The following is a 23518-nucleotide window of genomic DNA, read 5'->3' on the forward strand; positions in this document are numbered from 1 at the left end:
CTGCAATCTACTGGTCACACTTATAATTTCACCATGTACTAAACAAAATTGCTTCGAGGTTGATAAGCACAACCAGAATTATGCTGTACATTAAGCGCACCGGGTTAAAAGGCACACTGTCGAGTTTTGAGAAAATTAAAGGATTTTAAGCGCGCCTTATAGTCCGAAAAATACGGTATATGTTCACTTCCTGTTTCCAATTTGTAGCACAGTTATATCAATGTTTTCTAAAAACAACAGTTCTCTTCATAAATATTAACGTCAGTTACGATTCACATAAAGAGATGAATCATATCTTACTTTCAATAAATATTACACATTGTAAACACTTTGCGATAGACATGTAATCGGTATCAATAAAAAAATGAACAAAGGCAGGAAGTGATCACTGATCAGTGGGAGTGACACACTAACAGCCAATCAGGTAACAGTATCAACTATCAGGTTTGGTGGCGCCATCTTGTTGTCTTGCGGTTGATTTTTTGCATGGAGTTAGAAGACAAAGTAAAAATGAAGAAATTGTGGATAAAATAGGAAAAATCACCTTGACGGTATGGCAGTTTTTGGGGATTTAAAAAAAAAACGGACCCTAGTCAGCCGCGCTCACCCTTTAGAGCACTAAACCTGCAGAAAATGCTTATTTTCAGGTTTCTTTATTTTTACATTTTCACACTTTGCACTAACTTGCAACACTTTATTTAGCATTTCTTACGTATTCCTTATTTTTGCACCTTTATTTTAATTTCAATTTAATTTAAATTTTACATAATTTTAATTGATACATTTTACTTTTATTTAAAAGTGTTAACGTTATTTTATGTAGCAAAATCTGGCCCCTTGTGACGCATTTCCTCTGAGGTGTTGAGCAGGGTCACTTTGACAGATTCGGGACGAAGGTTGCACCTGTTAGGAACCCAGCTCTCCAGGGTCGGGATGACCAGCGTGTGCTTGACAACGTCCTTCGCCCAGACACCGTCTACGAGGCTGTGAATTGAGTGCTCACCTCGCCCTCTCTCCCCGCAGGGACCCCATCGCTCCGAGCGAGGCTATCTGTAACACATGTCATATTGTCCGCGGAGACATCACCCCGGTGTGTCAAATGACAGAAAGAACTTCCACTCGACAGCCTGTCAGTTGTGACTCGGACAGTAGGGTAAAAACCTAAACGGTTTTAGGTACTGACGGCAATAAGGAGAGAAGGAAGAGGGCACCTCCTACTTTGCAGCGTTGTGCTATGGTGGAGGGTGCAGTATTTTAGCACTTGTTAGAGCATGTGAGCCACATTATAAATTGTAAATTCCAGACTATAAGCCACTTTTTTTTTTCAACGCTTTGTACCTTGCGGCTTATAAAATGGTGCCGCTACTTTATGGATGTTACTTCGTTGACGGCCATAATGCAAATAGTTTTCAATAAATACATGCAAAGACACTTAGATGGTGTGTTATTGTTTGTACTATGGCGCCATCTTTTACACGGGTTACCTCTCTGCAGGTGCTGCTGGGTGAATGTGAATTCCTGCTGTTTAAAGTTTTCAATCGAAAGTAAAAGTGCCGTTCTGTCTTCTAATCGTCCATAGCATTCTCTACTCGTATGGATTTTTCATTCATCACTCCAAGCAACGTTTGGAAGTTTTACAATGTAACTAAAAGACTTCTTACTTACTAAACCGTCCCATATGTGATGTCTGTGGGAGTGTTTTTGTGCATATTTGTATGTGCTATCGTGATGTAATGAAGCTAGCATTGTTAGCATAAGCTAATATGCTAACACGTTTACAACTGTCTGTGTTAGTATTATTACCTAGCAATGGCATTCTTGTTGTACTATTTCAGTTTCACAAATTCTTCAGTAAATTCACCAAAACGTCACCCTAGAGTTATTGAATTTGTTTAGCTGATTTGTTAGTTTTACTATATAACTAAAACAATTCTTACTTACTAAACCGTCCCATGTATGATGTCTGTAGGAGTGTTTTCATGCATATTTGTACGTCCCATCGTAATGTAATCAAGCTAGTGTCGTTAAAATTAGCTAATATGCTAACATGTTTATGAGTGTCTGTGTTAGTATTTTTAACTTATAATGGCATTATTTTCGTATTGCGCAAATTCCTCAGTAAATTCACCAAAACGTCACCGTGGAGTTATTGAGTCTATTTAGCTTTTTGGAAAACTAGCTTCCGCAGCTAGTGGGTTCATGACAATGACTTCTGTTTTGTTTGATCAGCCGCTTCAATGCCGCGTTACAGACATCGTTTGGAAATAATTTATAAATATCTCTGTGTAAATAACTCATTTTAAAAGGGATATGTATGTGTGGCTTATAGTCCGGTGCAGCTAATATATGTATACTATTTTTTTCTCACATTTAGTGGGTGCGGCTTATATAACGGTGCGCTCTATAGTCCAAAAATACGGCAATAAGATATAATATCCCGATGTTTACATTGTTCTTGTTTTGATTTAACCAAACAAAAAGCGAAGCCAAAGCGTGTGCTTCACTTTGTTGATATATATTGCGGTTGTAAATATTATACAGTCAGTCATATTTTGTTTACACTAATTTAAGGGTCAGCGTTTTTATAAAAGGCATTTTATAAGATATAAGAACCACAAACCGAACCAAAAATCGTGTCACAAAACCACGATGAGATTCGAACCGTCAATTTTGTGTGTTCGCGGTTAATTATTGTACAAATTAGCATTTAAAAACACATGTAAATAGACATCAAGAGGGATTTACAGTGCATATCTACACGTCAGTGCCGCTTGTGAGTGACAGGAAGAAAAGCTTCTTTTGCATCTATATATAACATCTATATTCAGTAGAAGCATTTAAGTCCCATCTTAAAACTCATTTGTATACTCTAGCCTCTAAATAGACCCCCTTTTAGACCAGTTGATCTGCCGTTTCTTTTCTGCTCTGCCCCCCTCTCCTTCGTGGAGAGGGGGGGCACAGATTCGGTGACCACAGATAACCCGCCAGCTGTCCAAAGTCAGGACCCAGGGTGCAGGGTGGACCACTCATCTGTGCATCAGTTGGGGACGTGTCTGCGCTGCTGACCTGTCTCCACTCAAGATGATCTCCTGCTGGCCCCACTATGGACTCTCAACTATTATGTTAGATCCACTATGGACTGAACTCTCACAATATTACGCTAGATCAACTCGACGTCCATTGCACCGGTTGCCCGGGGGGAGGGGGGGGGGGGGGGGCAACCGGTGCAATTGATTGATTGATTGATATATATTGTCCTGTATATGTGTGGTCCCTCATTATGTCCATATTGTCAAGAGAGGCATATAATCCCATCTATATTGACTCTTCAGAGACTGTGCAGGTGTACCTAAAGTTGTGGCTAATACTATGTGGAAAAATACATCACAAATGTGACTTGAAAACGTCTGTGTGATTGTGATTGAAGTGGCAAAATATGATCAAAGTAAAAGTAAACACAAGTTGAACACAAACCAAATGCAGAGAGACTCAAATCTCACCTTAAACTACTTGATTTGGTCTAGGACCTTGACAGAGGTGAAGTATTGGTATCAGCACTAACATAACCCGCCACAGGCCATGAGAGTGGACACACACACGCCAGTTCTAATGCAGAGCGGTGCACACACCTCCATGCGCACACCTCCCCCGTCTGTAATCATCAGATGTTTTTGCTGAACACGAGGGTTCGCTTTTAAAGATTATAAAGCACCCCCACCCCCGCCAGGTGTTTTGTTGTTGTTGTTGTTTTTTTTCCAAACAGGAAATTGCCTGATCCACCGTCCCAAAGGAAGTGCCAGAAGTGTAATTCCAATGCAGCATGCATGCATACAAGAAAAGAACGTGGAAGACAAGAACCTGCATGCATTAAAACAAACTGCTACCACTGCAATGACTTCTGGATTGGTACGAACGAAGACGTATTAGTCTTCATCAACAAGTCTTTCAGTTGCTCAAAAGGGTTCATTGTCTTCTTATTCATACACAGTACAGGCCAAAAGTTTAAACACGCCTTCTCATTCAATGTGTTTTCTTTATTTTCATGACTATTTACATTGTAGATTGTCACTGAAGGCATCAATCAATCAATGTTTATTTATATAGCCCTAAATCACAGGTGTCTCAAAGGGCTGCAAAGGCCACAACGACATCCTCGGTACAGAGCCCACATAAGGGCAAGGAAAAACTCACCCCAGTGGGACGTCGATGTGAATGACTATGAGACACCTTGGAGAGTTCCGCATATGTGGATATACGGTACAGGCCAAAAGTTTAAACATGCCTTCTCATGCGTTTTCTTTATTTTCATGACTATTTACATTAGATTGTCACTGAAGGCATCAAAACTATGAATGAACACATGTGGAGTTATGTACTACAACAAAAATGTTTCCAAAGTGCTGCACAACAATATTAAAAACAATATTCAAATATTATCCTTAGCTCCACCAATGACTGAAAAAAAAATATATATATAAAACCAATATAAAAACAATATAAAAATAAATATGATTAAAAACGATTTTAAAGGGTAAAACCCATTAAAACAATAAATAGAAATCAAAATGTAAAAACACAGAGGACCACACAACTCACGTAGTGTTAAAAGCCAGAGAATAAAAGTGGGTCTTAAAAGACAAGACTTAAAACACTCCACTGTGGGAGCAGTTTGAACATGGAGGGGCAGAGTGTTCCAGATCTTGGGGCCGACCACAGAGAAGGCCCTGTCTCCCCTGGTTTTAAGTCTCGTCTTGGGCACCACAAGCTGGAGCTGGCTCTCGGACCTCAGAGCGCGCACAGGAGTGTAAATTTGGATGAGGTCCGAGATGTAATGAGGTGCCAGTCCATGCAAAGCTTTAAAAGCAAATAGCAACATTTTAAAATCAATTCTAAAATGAACAGAGAGCCAGTGCAAAGTCTCAAGAATTGGGGTTATATGCTCGCTTTTCCTGGCCCCTGTTATATGTCATGCTGTCGCGTTCTGGACTAACTGCAACCGGGAGAGAGCTGTTTGGCTAATACTAGCATAAAGTGCGTTGCAGTAGTCCAGGCGACTTGAAATAAAAGCATTCACGACTTGTTTAAAAAGGTTAAAAGATAAAAACGGTTTTATCTTTGCTAAAAGACGAAGATGATAAAAACACTATTTTAAAACGCCATTGACTTGTTTGTCAAGTTTAAAATCACTGTCTATAGTGACGCCAAGGCTGGTGACTTTGGGACGCACATCATTTTGCAATGGTCCCAAGTCAGTGAGGGCTGGACCAAAAAGTAAAATTTCCATTTTTCCCTCATTCATTATTAAAAAAATTCTGGGCTAACCAAGCCTTGACGTCGCATAAAGGTGATAAGACACTCCATGCCTCTTAAAAATCTCTCCAAGAAGGAGGAGATATAGAGCAAAAAGGATGGGGCCTAGAATAGATCCCTGGGGGGCACCACAGTAAAGCGGAGCAGAAGAAGAGGTGGCGTCCCCCGGCCTGACAGGTATGATCTGAACCACTCTAATGCAGTCCCCCTGACACCCACACAGTCTCTCAGGCGGTCTAAAAGAATTGTGTGGTCGACTATGTCAAAGACAGCTGTAAGATCTAAAAGCACTAAAATGGCAGAGCTGCCGGAATCAGACATTAAAAGCAAGTCATTTAAAACCTTTAAAAGTGCAGATTCAGTACTGTGCAAAGCTTTGTATTGAAATAAAAATGTTTACAATTATTATATTTTTCTCCTGGTTTAATTATTTTCCATAGGTTATGAAAATCACTGATATCAACCGATATAAAACACTTGTATTGTGATACAGTTTTCAGCCTTTAGCCCAGTCCTAGGATAGAGTACTGTGGCCCTCTCGGCAAAAACAAGATGGCTAGCTTCTGTAGCAGCTCGGTGACTGTTACTTTTCGCCATGGATGTCGCTTGAAAGCGTAACAGCATCACATCTGATAAATGAAACCAGGCAGCTGCCCTGGAGTCAGATTGGGTCAGGGAGAAGATCAAATGTCCATCTCCCCCGTGTAGCTTTGTAAGCATCACATCAGCACCGCTTTTCACCAGCAGCTAATACACCTAATGGACCTCACTATATAAAGACTGCCTTCCCCTGAGACTGGCTGACAGTGAGAGTGTGCGTTAGGAAGAGAGTGTGATAGGCAGGCAGAGAAACACAGTTGTGAAACAGAGAAGATGATGTGAGATGGCGAAAACAATGCAAATGTTGGCGGGTGACTATGGACATCAATGCATACAAAACCAGAATCCTCACTCAAGTCACATCACACGTGCTTGCTTTATCTGGACTGAATCGGTTGTGTTTGCATGTTTTCCCTTCTGTTCACACTGTACAAATTCCAAGCTTACCAAAAAACTCATCACAGCCAGCAAAAATGATATGAATGTCTTCTCTAGTTGGTCAGCGGTGGGTGCAAGAATGTAAACAGGAACTGGAAGTAATAAGTAAATATAGACATTTGATAATAAGGTCAATAATTATCGGTATATGGACACCACAGCAGTGACAACGGCAAATATTCAAGTTAACTTTTACTTAAAGGGCACCTACTATGCAAAATAGTGTTGTCTTGATACCAATATTTTGGTACTGGTACCAAAATGTATTTCAATACTTTTCGGTACTTTTCTAAATAAAGGGGACCACAAAAAATGGCATTATTGGCTTTATTTTAACTAAAAATCTTACAGTGCATTAAACATATGTTTTTTTTTGCAATCAAAGAACAATTTTGTTCTTAAATGAAATAGTGAACATACTAGACAACGTGTCTTTTATTCGTAAGTAAGCAAAGAAAAGCTCCGTATTAGTCTGCTGACGTATGCAGTAACATATTGTGTCATTTATCATTCTATTATTTTGTCAACATTTTTAAGGACAAGTGGTAGAAAATGAATGAGTTGATATGAGTTGGGAAATTGTGTTAGATGTAAATATAAACGGAATACAATGATTTGCAAATCCTTTTCAACCCATATTCAATTGAATGCACTACAAAGACAAGATATTTGATGTTCAAACTCAAAAACTTTATTTTTTTTTTGCAAATAATAATTAACTTAGAATTTCATGGCTGCAACACGTGCCAAAGTAGTTGGGAAAGGGCATGTTCACCACTGTGTTACATGGTCTTTTCTTTTAACAACACTCAGTAAACGTTTGGGAACTGAGGAGACACATTTTTTAAGCTTCTCAGGTGGAATTCTTTCCCATTCTTGTTTGATGTACAGCTTAAATTGTTCAACAGTCCGGGGGTCTCCGTTGTGGTATTTTAGGCTTCATAATGCGCCACACATTTTCAATGGGAGACAGGTCTGGACTACAGGCAGGCCAGTCTAGTACTATGAAGCCACGTTGATGCAACACGTGGCTTGGCATTGTCTTGCTGAAATAAGTAACGTTGCTTGGTTGGCAACATATGTTGCTCCAAAACCTGTATGTACCTTTCAGCATTAATGGCGCCTTCACAGATGTGTAAGTTACCCATGTCTTGGGCACTAATACACCACCATACCACCACAGATGCTGGCTTTTCAACTTTGCACCTATAACAATCCGGATGGTTCTTTTCCTCTTTGGTTCGGAGGACACGACGTCCACAGTTTCCAAAAACAATTTGAAATGTGGACTCCTCAGACCACAGAACATTTTTCCACTTAGCATCAGTCCATCTTAGATGAGCTCAGGCCCAGCAAAGCCGACGGCGTTTCTGGGTGTTGTTGATAAACGGTTTTCGCCTAGAATAGGAGAGTTTTAACTTGCACTTACAGATGTAGCGACCCACTGTAGTTACTGAGCCCATGTGGTGATATCCTTTACACACTGATGTCACTTGTTGATGCAGTACAGCCTGAGGGATCGAATGTCACGGGCTTAGCTGCTAACGTGCAGTGATTTCTCCAGATTCTCTGAACCCTTTGATGATATTATGGACCGTAGATGGCGAAATCCCTAAATTCCTTGCAATAGCTGGTTGAGAAAGGTTTTTCTTAAACTGTTCAACAATTTGCTCACGCATTTGTTGACAAAGTGGTGACCCTCGCCCCATCCTTGTTTGTGAATGACTGAGCATTTCATGGAATCTACTTTTATACCCAATCATGGCGCCCACCTGTTCCCAATTTGACTGTTCACCTGTGGGATGTTCCAAATAAGTGTTTGATGGGCATTCCTCAACTTTATCAGTATTTATTGCCACCTTTCCCAACTTCTTTGTCACGTGTTGCTGGCATCAAATTCTAAAGTTAATGATTATTTGCAAAAAAACATTTTTTTATCAGTTTGAACATCAAATATGTTGTCTTTGTAGCATATACAACTGAATATAGGTTGAAAATGATTTGCAAATCCTTGTTTTCTGTTTATATTTACATCTAACACAATTTCCCATCTCATATGGAAAGGGGGTTTGTACTTGTTCATTTACTGTTAAAATCGGCTTACTTTCTGTTTTAACATGTTCTATCCACACTTCTGTTAAAATGTAATAATCACTTATTCTTCTTAGCTTTGGATGATACCACAAATTTGGGTATCAATCCGATACCAAGTAGTTACAGGATCATACATTGGTCATATTCAAAGTCCTCATGTGTCCAGGGACGTATTTCCTGAGTTTATAAAAAATAATATACATTTGAAAAAGACGAAAGAAGATGTCGTAATGCCAAAAAATATTGATGTAATCATAGTAGTATCGACTAGATACGCTCCACCAATGGGGATTGTTTACATTTTGACGCCGGTGAGCTATTGTATCCTCCTAGGGTGTGTGGTGAAGCATGTTTATCTATTCCTCGTCCTGCAGGGATGATACTTGTAAGAAACATACTTTATTTGTCGGCATGGAGACGAGGATTAGTGATTTAGAAGTAGCTAAAACACCGCAGACTGCGGATGGATTTTAGCCTTAAAGCACCTCTTCCTGAGGGTGTTTCAGTGTTATAACTTCACCTTTATCGTTACTTTTTAAGCCACAATGTGGCCGTTCTCCCTTTTCTGTCTACACACTGTGTCTGCGTGTAAGTACTTTGTGACTGTGCGCTGCTGAACATGCTCCTCTGCTCAAAATACCAGCAATGTCACCACAAGACGACAACAGGGATGGGGGGGCTGGTACTTTTTAGAGGCGGTATGGTACCGAATAATATTCATTAGTATCGCGGTACTATACTAATACCGATATACCGTACAACCTTAACGCAAAACCAACTGTTCTTGCCTATTCATACCCGTTTTTGTGTATTTGGGATCTGCAATGGTGCTAAAAATGTGAATTCAAACCATGGAGGCATGGCAGAGATATTTATAAAACAATCTTGTCTTCATTCATACTCGCTCCAAACGAGCCGTTTGCAGCTAGTGACTTAGTTGTCGCGAGTAAAGTCAGCGGATATCTCCATATATGGTAGGGGTTTACCCAAAGAGCTTTGCGCGAGTACCATTGTATTCCAACTGTGTAGTCAATAAATTCCTTCTTTTTCTTGATCCTCTTGTTGTGAGGTGACTGTCCTTCGCTGCTGCGTTAGTAATTTATGTCAACCAACTATCTTTTTATGTTAACTGTATTGATATCCATTTATTCATTTATTTATTTGTTGTGTTAAAAATTGTAAAAGCAAGTGAATAGTTGTGAAAAGGGGTAGGATAACTGTAAATAAGCTGTGTTTCTACTCCCTTTCATACATGTTAGAATGTGAAATTGTAAACGTGATGTCAACATTGTAACTGTATACATGTTCAAAATACATCACTATATTGTTATTTTATTTTCATTACTCTTGTTGTTGTTTGTTTCTCTTCTTTTTTGTTTTTCAAAATAAATTCTTACAAAATCCCCACCAAAAAAAAAAAAAGTAGCGTAAAGACTCCAAACAAAGATGACGGGGAGAAGACGCAATCAAAGTGGAGGCACGTACATAAGACCGCCCACAAACAGGCGCAGCCTGAAGAGACGGTCAGAAAGCGGCTTAAAGATAGTCTGTAAAACATAATCTATGTGACATTTTGACCAAACAACCATCATTACATATTATGTAGACCACAAGGAAGTCTTTTAAATGTAGAAAAAAAATCATAATATGACCCCTGTAACTTACCAAAATGTGACTTAAGTAGACTGTTATTACCCCACACTGACCCAGATAGAGGACAGTATTTGTACAAAAGAAGTAGAAAGGAAGGCTGAAAATCAGAGGTCAACATATTTGGGGTGGCACCAAAAGACTCCTTCCCAAACGAGTCAGAGCTTTTCTTCCTGTCACTCACACAGACCACTTACATGGAGATGAAGACACGACACAGACATGTTGCGCGAGTTTGCAAACCAAATGCCATTTTAAAAAAAATAATAGTGATCAAGGAAAAGATTGTTTTCCAAAATAAAATATCTTGAAGTCTTTGGCTATGTTCACATGATGCCCGATTATAATTTCATGTTCGAGTCCAGGGTGGGTCTTCCAGTGCAGTCAATGACATGGTGGATTGTTTGGTCGTCTCAAGCTGGCTTTTTGCACTTTTCGGGTGGGGCCTTTCTTCTTTGTGGCTGGCTTTGGGTTAGCTTCTTTGGCGAGACGCGGGTATGACGCAGACATTTCGGGAGGCGAATGAGATTTATTGTGCTAAAGCCAGGAACGCTTTTCCTCCACCAGAGCATTTGGTGCGAACTATTGAAGGAATCTACGCCATGCTTGGCAATTCGGACAATGACGATCAGAAAATGGATTAGTAAACGTCAATAATCGATTTATTTATTGTAAATAAAATAATATAGACAGTTCTATAATTTGTCTGAGTGCAGCGAGACACCTCACAGAGAGATCCATCAGCTCTATTGTTTTTGTGCACTTGTGTTCCAGTTTTGCACACATTTCCATTAATTTAATAAATGTGGGAGTAATAATAAATGCAGTTTGTAATAAGAAACAAACTGCATTTGTTTCTTATTACAAATGCAGTTTTTAAAAGTTGCAAGTGATAAACGCTTATTTAGTAAAACGAAAAGAAATGTAAAACTGCATCAATATACATAAATTAAAGATGCATCAATAATCGATTTTTAATCTAATCGTAGCTCTTGAAACGTAATCGTAATGGAATCATGAGGTGCCCAAAGATTCCCACCTCTAGTAGAAGCGTTTGATTTCTTCACTTCATTTGAGACACTCACAGTGAAAAGGAATGACAGAATTTAGTGCTAAAAAGACACTTTTGTGTCATTAAACAACACAAAGGGTGTTTAAAATTAACACTTACAGTGAAAAGGAATGACACAATTTAGTGTTAAAAAAACACTTGTGTCATTAAACACAACAAATTGGTGTTTAAAATTAACAGTTAATAGTGAAAAGGAATAACACAATTCAGTGTTGAAAATACACTTATGTGTCATAAAACAACACAGAAAGTGTCAGATATCAACATGATTAATGAGTTGAAAAATAACACTATCAAAAGTGTTATTTTAACTAAAATCCGCGAGAATTATATAAACTCAGGAAAAGTGTTGATTTTAACACTATTTGACTTGAAATAACACCCTAGATTTAGCTGTGATCACACCGTTGGATTTTATGTGAACTGGTGCTCGGTAAGACCGGCGAGATTCGGTCGGTGTCGATAAAGTAATCCATTCAGTAGCCATCCCTAGGTCTGAGTATGTGCTTTTACTGCCATCTAGTGTCTACTTTTATGGCTGTGCAATATAAAACGGGTACAACATTAATACAATATTTGTTTTACAATTTCTATTAAAGTAATTTGCTTTTTCATAAAATCATGTTGATTTAATTTTATTGAAAAAAGTACGTAAGGCGCACTTAAAATACTTTAATTTTCTCAAAACTCGACAGTGCGCCTTATAACCTGGTGTGACTAATGTACGTAATAATTTTGGTTGTGCTTATCGACCTCAAAGCTATTTTATTTGGTACAGGGTGAAATGATAAGTGTGACCAGTAGATGGCAGTCACACATAAAAGACACGTGTAAACTGCAATATGATTTAAGTAAACACCAACAAATGTAAATGTTCCATTGAAAATATAGAACATTACACACGGCGCTCAAAAATCTATCAAAATGTTTTAGTAGGACTTTGGTAAGCTATGAAGCCGCACCGCTTGATGGATTGTACTGTGCTTCAACATACGAGTATTATTATAGTGTTTGTATAAGGTAAAACATTATCTGGCGTTTTGTTTCACAATATTATGCAAAACCAACTTTTCTTAGCTTCTTGTACCTGCTGATCTGTATTTGGGATCTGCATAAGTCCTGAAAATTTGCGCGTGTCCGCCTTTATAGTCCGTGGCGACACCGTAGTCGATAAGCTTCTTCTTTTTCTCTATCTTCTTGTTATGGGACATTCATCCTCCGCTGTTGCCATTTCTAATGTAAAGTAGTGTAACGTTCTTACTTATATTTTTCAGTAAAGTCGCCATGAAAGCGCTAAAACATATCGGTGTAGTGAGTTTACATTATTCACCCAAGGACCTTTAGTTAGTAGAGAGTTCCGGTCGGAGGGTTTTTCACGGGACACATTTCCGGCGTTGTTGTTGCACTAAGTGAGCCACGGATGAGGAGATGCTGCACCATTATTAATTGAAGTAAAGTCTCAATGTCATTAAAACAGTTTGCTCCATATTTTGACACTTCTTCCACTCCCGTCCTTGCACGCTACACCGCTACAACAAAGATGACGGGGAGAAGACTGTGCCGAAGGTGAGCCACGTAAATAAGGCCGCCCACAAAACGGCGAATCCTGAAGCGACTGTCAGAAAGTGACTTGAAGATGATCTGTAAAACATCATCTATGCAACATTTTGACCAAATAAATAAATAATGATAAATGGGTTGTACTTGTATAGCGCTTTTCTACCTTCAAGGTACTCAAAGCGCTTTGACACTACTTCCACATTTACCCATTCACACACACATTCACACACTGATGGAGGGAGCTGCCATGCAAGGCGCCAACCAGCACCCATCAGGAGCAAGGGTGAAGTGTCTTGCTCAGGACACAACGGACATGACGAGGTTGGTACTAGGTGGGGATTGAACCAGGGACCCTCGGGTCGCCATTACATGTTATGTAGACCACAAGGAAGTGTCTTACATTTAAAAAAAATAATAATAATATGACCCCTTTAATCCGGTGCGCCTTTTGTATGAAAATAGACCTGAATAGACCCGTTCATCGGCAGTACGCCTTATAATCTGGTGCGCCCTATGGTCCAAAAAATACAGTAAGCCTGAAATATTGCAACTTTTTGGGGCGACTGCTGTGAATTCAGGCACTTTAGGCCAAAACAATCACGAAGCTTGCGAAATCCTGAAAGGACTGATGCGCTTGTTGACGTTTTAATTGTACGGTTAAAGTTTAGATCACTTGGAGAGTCACTCAAGACGTGACTCAAGGCAATTTACAAGTTGCTTGGAATTTCTATCCTGATCCATCTCCAAAAGCGTCACCGAAGACTAAAAGAATCCAACTCAGCTTCCCATGCAGCAGCAGTAAATGAGTTGTCAGCCTTGGTTGGGAACGCTGCCATTCCTCACTATCACAGCACTTTATTACTTCCGCCTCTCGCCACCTTCTTCTCCTCCCCGTCTCGACCCGTCCATCGCCTGCTTTATTTCTCTTTCAGTCTCAGTAATTTGCAATTGATTAGCTGTCCACTTGTAGCTCAGTTGCCTGCTCAAAAGCCCTGGCGGCCCCCTCCTCTCCTAGTGTGCGCTCAGTCCACAAGTCAATTTCTCTTTAACGAGTGTTGGTACATTTCGCTCCCCGGGCGCCGCGGCCCTTCTGTGTAAATAAAACAGAGAGCGGCGCCAAAAATCAATGGGCCTATTACCCTCGGAAAATGCTAAACAAGCAATATCAGAGATTCACTTGGAGGGAGAGACCATCTGCCGTAATGGGACTGGAGCTGGAGGGCACTGGCAACACCCTCCATCCTGTTCCATCTCGACATCCAAACAGCGGGTCGTATCGTCATATCGGACGGCGCAGACACACATTTACACAGAGAGCAAAAAATCATTTGCTTCTACAGGAGAGACACAAACACGATAGAAATCATTGCAGCGGCCACCCATAGAAGGCAAACAACGCTCACATTTGTATTTGTTTCCATCTTGGCTTCATAGACACACAAACACAAAAGGGACTCAAACAGCAGCTGACAGCAGGATTTATGTGGACACCCCATGTTTCATCACACAGCCCTGATTAGTGTGCAGCGAAAAAGCTGCGTGTGTGTGCAACATTCCCTGGTGAGCACACACCGCCGTATACCCTCACAATAATGTCCAAACCGCCTGCAATTTACACAGTGTAAGATTGGCGTGCACACAGAATTAAATAAATAACGTGCACACATGTACACTACATGCGCACATGCACACACAGTGGGCAAACGTGTACAAACACAAGCAAACAGACATACATACTGCATGGCAAAGCATTTTTTCCACCTCCACTCAGACACACTTTTCTGCGTGGCTGGTTAGCCGCAGCCCATTTACCCTTGCAGCTGATGAGTGCTTAAGGTAGACATTTATGCTAATGGACCCTGCCGTTAAAGAACAAAACAAAAGGATTGCCATTACAAACGCTTGCTAAATATTGGTCTTTTTTTTCTCTGGATTAAAATGATTATTTATGATAACTGCTGTCCAGTTGTTATATCCTGTATTATTATCACATTTCTGAGTGTCATTTTCAAGTATAGCATTAAATTGCAATTAGAGTAGCAAGTCCAAGACAATAGATGGCAGAAGTGTTTCGTGTGTTGGCTAGTCAGTTCAGTCTATGCTAAATGTAGTCTTTTGTTGCGCTCCAAATGTGTTAATACTGTAAGTATTGTACTTTTCAAGTACCAGCTGTTTGACTGTAATAAGCATCTTAATTGTAGTTTTTGTTAACAAATTTGAAGGTGTTGTAATCTCCGTGTAAAATCGCAAATGCTAATCAGTAGCATGTTAATAGCAAAGCCAATGTATTTTATCATCAAGCTAGCACATTTTTGGAAAATTGGAGACTTACTTTACTTAGGTTGGAGCGTGTTTTGAGTCAATTTTTTTGTTGACATTGAAAATTGCAACAATACGTACAAGTAATTTGGCTGAGTCTGCTCTCAGTGCTGCCGGAGTGATCGCCAAGTGCCAAAGTGCAAAAAGCCGGTAGAGTCGGCAACCGGGACTAACATCACAAGCAACCTATACAGTAACATGACACCGTTGGATTTTGCGTGAACTGATGCTCGGTAAATTTATGCTAATGGCCCCCGCCGTTAGAGAACAAAACAAAGGATTGCCATTACAAAGGCTTGCTAAATATTGGTCTTTTTGTCCTTTGAATTAAAATGATAATTTTTTTACAAGTGAAATACATTGGAGAAATTGATCTGAACATCTTTTTTAAAACCCTGTAAATATGTGCACACTTAAGAAAAACTACTTTTTGTTGATATTTGTGCTCACTGACACATGGTAGGAAAACTTAACGAGCATTTAATCCATACTTGCCAACCTTGAGACCTCCGATTTCGGGAGGTGAGGGGTGGGGGGTGGGGGGCGTGGTCGGGGGTGGGGCGGGGGTCGTGGTTGGCGGCGTGGTTGAGATATATATATATAAGAAATACTTGACTTTCAGTGAATTCTAGCTATATATATATATTTTATTACACACACACACACACACACACACACACACACACACACACACACACACACACACACACACACACACACACACACACACACATATATATATATATATATATATATATATATATATATATATATGTATATATATATAAATAAAAGAAATACTTGAATTTCAGTGTTCATTTATTTACACGTATACACACACATAACACTCCTCTACTCATTGTTGAGTTAAGGGTTGAATTGTCCATCCTTGTTTTATTCTCTGTCACTATTTCAGAACACACACATTATACAAATATACATTATAAAATCAATAAGAAAACGGGAGCTCTAATTTGGGAGTCTGAATTAGGATCAGAAGTTCCTATATAAACATTGCGCACTCACGTCGCCTTTTTGTATTGATTACTGCAGCTGTGCACTGGATTCATTCACAAATACAAACTACAACTCACAAACACTTTAGAGTTAGGCTCCACCATCAGAATGTGTACTTAAACTTATAAAGATCACATGGATATTATTCAGTGAGTTGATTCACCAAAACTAACCTTTTATACAGGAGGAAAAAGCACACAGGACGTTTCAATTGTTCACAGACTGGTCACGCTCATCAGAATGACAAGACACTTCCGGTCTGCAGGTGATAGCATTCAATTGGGAAGAAACGCCCTACTGCCCCCTACTGACCAATGTGAATACTGATAAATGTGTAATGACAGCTCCAAAAACGAATTCAAACCACAAAATAAAATAAATAAATCAACACAAAAATGTGACACATTATGGGTGGGTCACATATGCATGTACAGTAGATGGCAGTATTGTCCTGTTTAAAAGTGTCACAACATTGCTGTTTACGGCAGACGAACTGCTTTACAGTAGACGAAAACTTGACTGCTGTTGTTGTGTTGTTACCGCGCTGGGAGGACGTTAATGAAACTGCCTAACAATAAACCCACATAAGAAACCAAGAACTCGCCCTCGATCATTAGCTGTTTATATTGTGGGAAAGCGGACGTGTGAACAGGCTGTCAACACGTCACTCAGGTCCGCATGGAGCGGGAGGGGGCGTGGCCTCCAGCTCCGCCTGAATTTCGGGAGATTTTCGGGGGAAAATTTGTCCCGGTAGGTTTTCGGGAGAGGCGCTGAATTTCGGGAGTCTCCCGGAAAATCCGGGAGGGTTGGCAAGTATGATTTAATCAGCTGTTTGTTTGTTTTTTATCGGAACTCAAGCATCTTTGTCCTGTTTCGATACCAGTGTTAGCTTATACAGCATAAAGCTGCTACTTTTTTCCTACATTTTGAACCCTGCGGATTTTAGAAAGGTGCAGTGAATTTACGGACTTTCTTCGCTACCGGCCATAATGTTTTGAATTCAACAAACACTAAAATGGTGAGTTTTTGTTTGTGCTATGATGCCATCTTTTGGACGTGTTCGCTTACTGCAGGTGCTGTGAGGTGAAAATCTAGTAAAAAAAAAAAATTCTGTTGAATGCTTTAAACCGGAAGTATAACTGCTGTTCCGTATGCATTCTTCATTCATCACTCCAAGCAACATTTGTAAGATTTACAAAAAAACAAAAACATTTCGTACTTACATGTGTGATGTCTGTTGGAGTGTTTTCATTAGCTAATATGCTAACATGTTTTTTGAGTATCTCTGTTACTATTATTAACCTACAATAGCATTCTGTTTGTATCGTTCCAGTTTCGTACATTCACCAAAACGCCACGGTGTACTTACTGAGACTTTTTTAGCTGATTCTAAAGCTAGCTTTCGCAGCTAGTGTGTCCATGACGATGTTTGTTTGATCAGATTTTACTGCCGTGTGACAGGCACCATTTGGAAATGAAGTGTGTAAATAAAACCTTTAAAAAATCTTTGTTTGTAAATAACTCATTACACATTAAATATATATGCAAAAATATAATTTTCTTTCAAAATATAGTGAATGCTGCTTGTATACCAGAGCGTTTTATAGTCTAAAAAATTAGGTAATTGGTTGAGACTGAATCAACAGCAACTCCGCAGATTAAAGCAAAGTATTGCAGCCTACTCTGACTCAATTTCTTCAGGATGCAATAAAGCCACAATCAATTCCATATAGAGGGGTAAATCTTTGGGCACCTCAGGATTCGATTACAAATCGATTATTGATGCATCTTTAATTTATGTATATTGATGCAGTTTTACATTATTTTCGTTTCACTAAATAAGCGTTTATCACTTGCAATTTTTTAAAACAGAGCCTTTGTAATAACAAAGAGTTAAATTAATTCCATCACATTTATTAAATTAGTGGAAATGTGTGCAAAACTATACAAATAAGTGCCCTAAAATAAAGGAGCTGGTCGGATTTCTCGGTGAGGTTGCTCGCTGGAGTCATACAAATTATAGAACTGTCTGCATGACTTTATTTACAACTAGATGAGGCAATTCCTAAAGGAATTGCGGTGAATGCTCCAATACTGACGTTAAACTGAAATCCTGGTATTTTTTTTTTTTAATAATCGTTGAAGTAGAGCACACAATTTCTAAACAGGCTGAATATTTTGAAGGTGGAACGGTTTGAATCAGATGAAAAATGTGGGAGTTGTGGAACTTTGAAGAATGTCCCATTGACTTCAGTTCAAGTTGTAACATTTTTAATTGACAAATGGTATTAAGGAATTCCTGGAATTTCGGGAAAACCGGGAATTTTTCCAGTTAAAAAAAAAACAACTTAGTTTTTTGTCCTGATTAAAAGGAATGTTTTGACGCTGGAACGGTTGAAGTGGGTTGAAAAATGTGGAAGGAGTAGTCGTCAGGAAAAAAGGGTAAAAAAAGGGTTTGAAAAAACGGGAATTCTGGGAATTCCTGGAATTTTTTTAAACTTGGAAAAATATTAGTTTGAATGTCCAAGATTAGTGGAATATGTTGAAAATGGAATGGTTGGAATCTGTTACAAAATGTGGAAATGGTGGAAGTTTGAAAAATGGTCAATTCATTTTGAATAAGAAAAATGTCCCGGAAAACCTGGAATTCTGGGAAATCCAGGAATTTGTCAAAGGAAAACCCGCAATTCCTGAATAGCCTGAACAGTGTGAAGTTGGAACGGTTTGAATCGGGTGAAAAATGTGGAAGGTAGTGCGTGCCAAAATCTGGAGGAGAAGAAGAAGAAGAAGAAGTTGAAGAAGTTTAATAAATAGATTAATTTTGGTGTAGAAAACCATATGTGTGAATGCTTTGGAGCATTCACACAATAAATAAAACGTTTATCGATTATTGACGTTTACTAATCGATTATATAATTGTCCATGTCTGAATTGTGATGCATCTAAAACACGATTATTTCCCCCACCTCCAGTTCCAATCAAACCACCAAATTCTTAACAACCCTTCTTAACAATTTGTATAGAACACAATGTATCCAACAGGATATTCAATACGTGAGTGGATCAAAGCACAATTTCAGTGTAGCGGCTTTACCTAGTAAAAGAAGTTGGTACATTTGTTATTTTTCTTGATACTTTTTACAAAATGTTCAAACGTTACAGGGTTTCATCTAGACAGCGGTGGGGGCGTTGTCAGGTGCGTGGTCAAATTCCATCATCAAATAATTTGGCTAATCTGCTATGATGAAATGATTTTCTTATTAAAAAAAAAAAATGTTCAATAGTGTTTTTTTTTTTTTTTTACAATGGACTCTCTTTAGTTTTATCCTACTTCTAAATGTGTGTTTTAACTCATGTGCAGCCCTTTGTAAAACGTTTATTGTTTTCTAAAATGTGCTATAGTGTGCTAAAGTTAATTGGATTGGATAAAAAGGCTAAAAAGATACATACATACAATTAAAAACAAATCTGTTATTAATTAGTATTAAGATATATTTTTGTTTGCCATATTTTCAATTGCCGCTTATGGTACAATGTTCTTTGAAAAATTGCGTGCGTCTTGTTTACATACGGGTCGAGTTTTCGGTACATCCCTTGTAAATAGTGGGCAAATAATAGGCTAAATATATATCCATTCAAACTGCAACGACCTGCTGAAGGTAATGTTTAATGTTTGTGTGGTTTTGATGTAATGTCAGTTGTCCGTGCCTGAAAGGTGATTGGCGGAAAATAAAGAAGTGTCGTTGTGTGCCCGGTGGGAAAGCCCGGATTCACGAGACGAACGTGTTGTTAGAATTGTGCTATTTGTTATCATAACATTTGTAATAAATGTTACAAATAGCGTCGGACGTTGTGTATTTTCTTCTGGTGACTACAATATATTATAATACTTTATTTTCAAAAGAAATAAACAAAAAACATTTTTTATGGTGTGGCGGTAAAAAAAAATGCACCACATTAAATTACATTAAGGGGAAACCCTGCATTATATCAGTTCCTCCAGGAATTCGCAAAGTCGTGATTGCACCAATTTACCCAAATTTAACCAATCCCTGCAAATAATGCGTGACCATGCAACTTTGTGCAATACCAGCAACTTCCAGGCATATTTTGGCCAATCAAATTTGTCTCTGAGCGATGCTAAAACACAAACTCAACTGTCTAATCAAAATGTATGTTTGTTTCTTGCATAGACAAAGCAGGAACAACAACATGTAACTATATTTCTTAACGGCACAATTGTCAGCTCAGACCTACTTCCAGTTCCGGTATACGGCGCTAAGCCTTCTGGGTAATGAAGTATATAAACATTTAGCAACACACTGGCGTCTTCACTTTATTGTTATTTATATATCTTTATTTAACTTAATTTATTTAGGGTAAGACAATTAAAACAGAATCTTATTTGCAATACAGACCTCGCAAAGAGTCAGCATTTACACATTAGAGATGTTGATGTGTGATGAAGATCTCTAATCGTCTCTAATTTACTAACAAAAATCAGCGCTATAGATCACTCAACAGTTCACAATTGCTCCTAATGTGCGCAGATAAATGTGTCGGAAAATAAATTAATGTAAAGATAGACAAACACTTTAAGCCTTAAATAAACATGGAAAATGCCTGCAACTTCCTGGTGGTGTTTCTATCTGTATTTATAGTAGATATTACTATTATTAGTTAGAATTAATTAAAACAGTACAGTTATTTGACAAGGACCTCTGAGTTTGTGCTTTTACTGCAATCTAGTGTCTACTTTATTGTCTGTGGTATAAAATGAGTAAAACATAAATGCAGTATTTGTTAACCAATTTGTATTGCAATCCCGTGCTTTTTGAGGCTAAGTTTTCCGGAACTGATTAATCAAAATGTGCATGTTTGAAGCCTAAAGTACGATTTTAAACGCTAAAAGTGCATATGTCGTAGGGCTGGGCGATAAAACAATATCAATGTATCGCAATATTCACGTAATCGATACCAATAAAACATTTTAAAAGATTTTAAGTGCGCCTTATAGTCCGGAAAATACGGTAGGTCATATTAATCAGTTCCAGGATCCGACGTGCCCCATTATCAACACTTTTGGTTTGCATCACAGCTCTGACGGAGTCCTACCTGTTTGTGCATCTCGATGTTAAGTCCATACGACATTTCGTAGTACTGGAAAACAAAGATCAAAGCAAGGTGAAACTAATGTGTGATTCTGTTTTTGGCATCGATACAAACGCGCATAGCATGAAACCCACCATGACGTAGTGTCTCTGCATCTCCGTCTTCTCACCTGCTAGTTTCTCACACTCCATTTTCAGACTGTGAAGCAGATGGAGAAATCAGTGTAAGGCGCAAACACACATTCTGCAAACTCTTTTGCAACGTCGTCGTCACAAAAACAATGTCAGGATGTAAAAGCCGAGGGCGCGAGCGACCGCATCCTGCTACTTAAATGTGGCGTTCTGCATCTCGCCAGCTTCCCTCGCAGACACTTACTCAGCACGTACTGCGCGCCTCGGTAATTAACGGATCAATAGCAACCACACAAACCTCAACATAAGGCCTGAACTGCACAATCGGCAAAATAACTACCATATAACAAAGATCCATATCACAAGTGTGGTTACACGAAAGCTTAACCCTTTCCTCCTATTTGGATGTCTATGACAGGAAGTGCTCCACTTACCACCAGGACTCCTTCGTAGTGAGTGTTTTATGAGATAATAGTCAGCTGAAGCTGATTAGAGCAGGTGAAGGAAGGATGCTGATGCGACAATAAGGTGGAGAGGAAACATACTGTGCGGACGTTTGTGGCTTTTCCGGGCCATACCAAAGTTAAATGAAAGACGCATTCGCCACAGAATTTAAAACTAATTCAGTAGACAATGGCGATAATGTAAGTTGTTTTTTTAAGGACAACAGACTAATGCAGACCTGGGAAAAGTACGGCCCGCGGGTCACATGCGGCCCATTAAGATTTTCAGTCCGGCCCGCCGCACGTTCTTCATAATTTTTTTAGACCTTTAACATCAAAACTCTAGCCGCCATTATGATGTGCAGTGCTGTTTTTAAATGACCGTAAGTCTTGAACTATAGAAAGTATTTCAATGGTTGAAATCTGCGATTTTGAGTGTTATAGGAGTTATTACGGTAATCTACGTCACAGCAGCTCAGACGAGGAACAAAGCAGATTGGGCGGGGTTTGTTTTCAGAGCAGCAAGCCTGAAACGCGTGTGTCAGAAACAGATGTGGAAGTAAATTTGTACAACAAAGTTCTGTATTAAAGTGATAATACAGTATATCATATTGTAGGTGTTTATTACACTTGTTTATTACATTTTTGTTGTGTTTTGCTTGATTGTAAAAGATGTCTATCGAGGAGCTGGTCTGAGAAGTAAAACAGGAGCAATGTTCATAAAATAATATTCAGTGTTTTATTGTTCATAGTTAATATTGTAAATCCGACTTTATTTTAATGTACATTTTGGGTGTCCTGTTAAGTAAAAAACTGTAAAATTATATTCTGTTTTTTTGAGGTGGTCTGTAATCAAAAATAGTTTTTTTTTATTTTTTTTTATTTGTCCAGTCTAGCCACTCAGGCAAATCATATTGTTGATGTAGATCAGGGGTCCCCAAACTTTTTGACTCGGGGGCCGCATTGGGTTAAAAAAATTTGGCCGGGGGCCAGGCTGTATATATATATATATATATATATATATATATATATATATATATATATATATATATATATATATATACATTGTCTTTATAATCCATCCATCCATCCATTTTCTACCGCTTAATCCCTTCGGGGTCGCGGGGGGCGCTGGAGCCTATCTCAGCTACAATCGGGCGGAAGGCGGGGTACACCCTGGACAAGTCATCGCAGGGCCAACACAGAAAGACAGACAACATTCACACTCACATTCACACACTAGGGCCAATTTAGTGTTGCCAATCAACTTATCCCCAGGTGCATGTCTTTGGAGGTGGGAGGAAGCCGGATCCGTTTTGTCATTTAACATCAATTAACATTGATGTTCATCAACAATTAACATTGTCACGTTATCGATGGGAAAATTAATTTTTAGACAATATGATTTGCCTGAGCGGCTAGGAGACACCAAGAGTAACAAGCGGTAGAAAATGGATTAGAAAGGAAAGATTAAAGAAATAAATAAATTAAATTAAATTAAATTAAAAAAACAAACAAAAAAAAAATTGTTTTTAACTTGGGACTTCCTGTGGGCTGGATTTTGGATGCTGGGGTGCCGGATCCGGCCCGCGGGCCGTAGTTTGGGGACCCCTGATGTAGATGATCATATCTGCTGTACATATTTACTTAAGAAAAGGGAAGTGTTGGATACTTGACTTGTTTGTATTTGACTTTTTTTTAATGTTTGGTTAAATATACAGAGAACTATACTCAACCTAATTGTATACAGCATATCATACTCATTATTTCAT

General features: G+C 38.8%; 1 protein-coding gene across 4 annotated transcripts in view; it reads right to left on the reverse strand.

Moving 5' to 3' along the window:
* Positions 1–23518, reverse strand: part of LOC133620373 (transducin-like enhancer protein 4) — a 107905-nt gene that overhangs the window by 67817 nt on the left and 16570 nt on the right. For all 4 annotated transcript variants that reach the window (XM_061981827.1, XM_061981828.1, XM_061981826.1 and 1 more), the window contains exons 3-4: positions 21307–21370; positions 21176–21220 (exon numbers count right to left, since the gene is read on the reverse strand). In XM_061981827.1, the coding sequence (XP_061837811.1) occupies positions 21176–21220; positions 21307–21370 (109 nt within the window). The remainder of the gene's footprint in view (positions 1–21175; positions 21221–21306; positions 21371–23518) is intronic.

The sequence above is a fragment of the Nerophis lumbriciformis genome, linkage group LG24 (assembly GCF_033978685.3).
Source record: "Nerophis lumbriciformis linkage group LG24, RoL_Nlum_v2.1, whole genome shotgun sequence".
Classification (NCBI taxonomy): Eukaryota; Metazoa; Chordata; class Actinopteri; order Syngnathiformes; family Syngnathidae; genus Nerophis; species Nerophis lumbriciformis.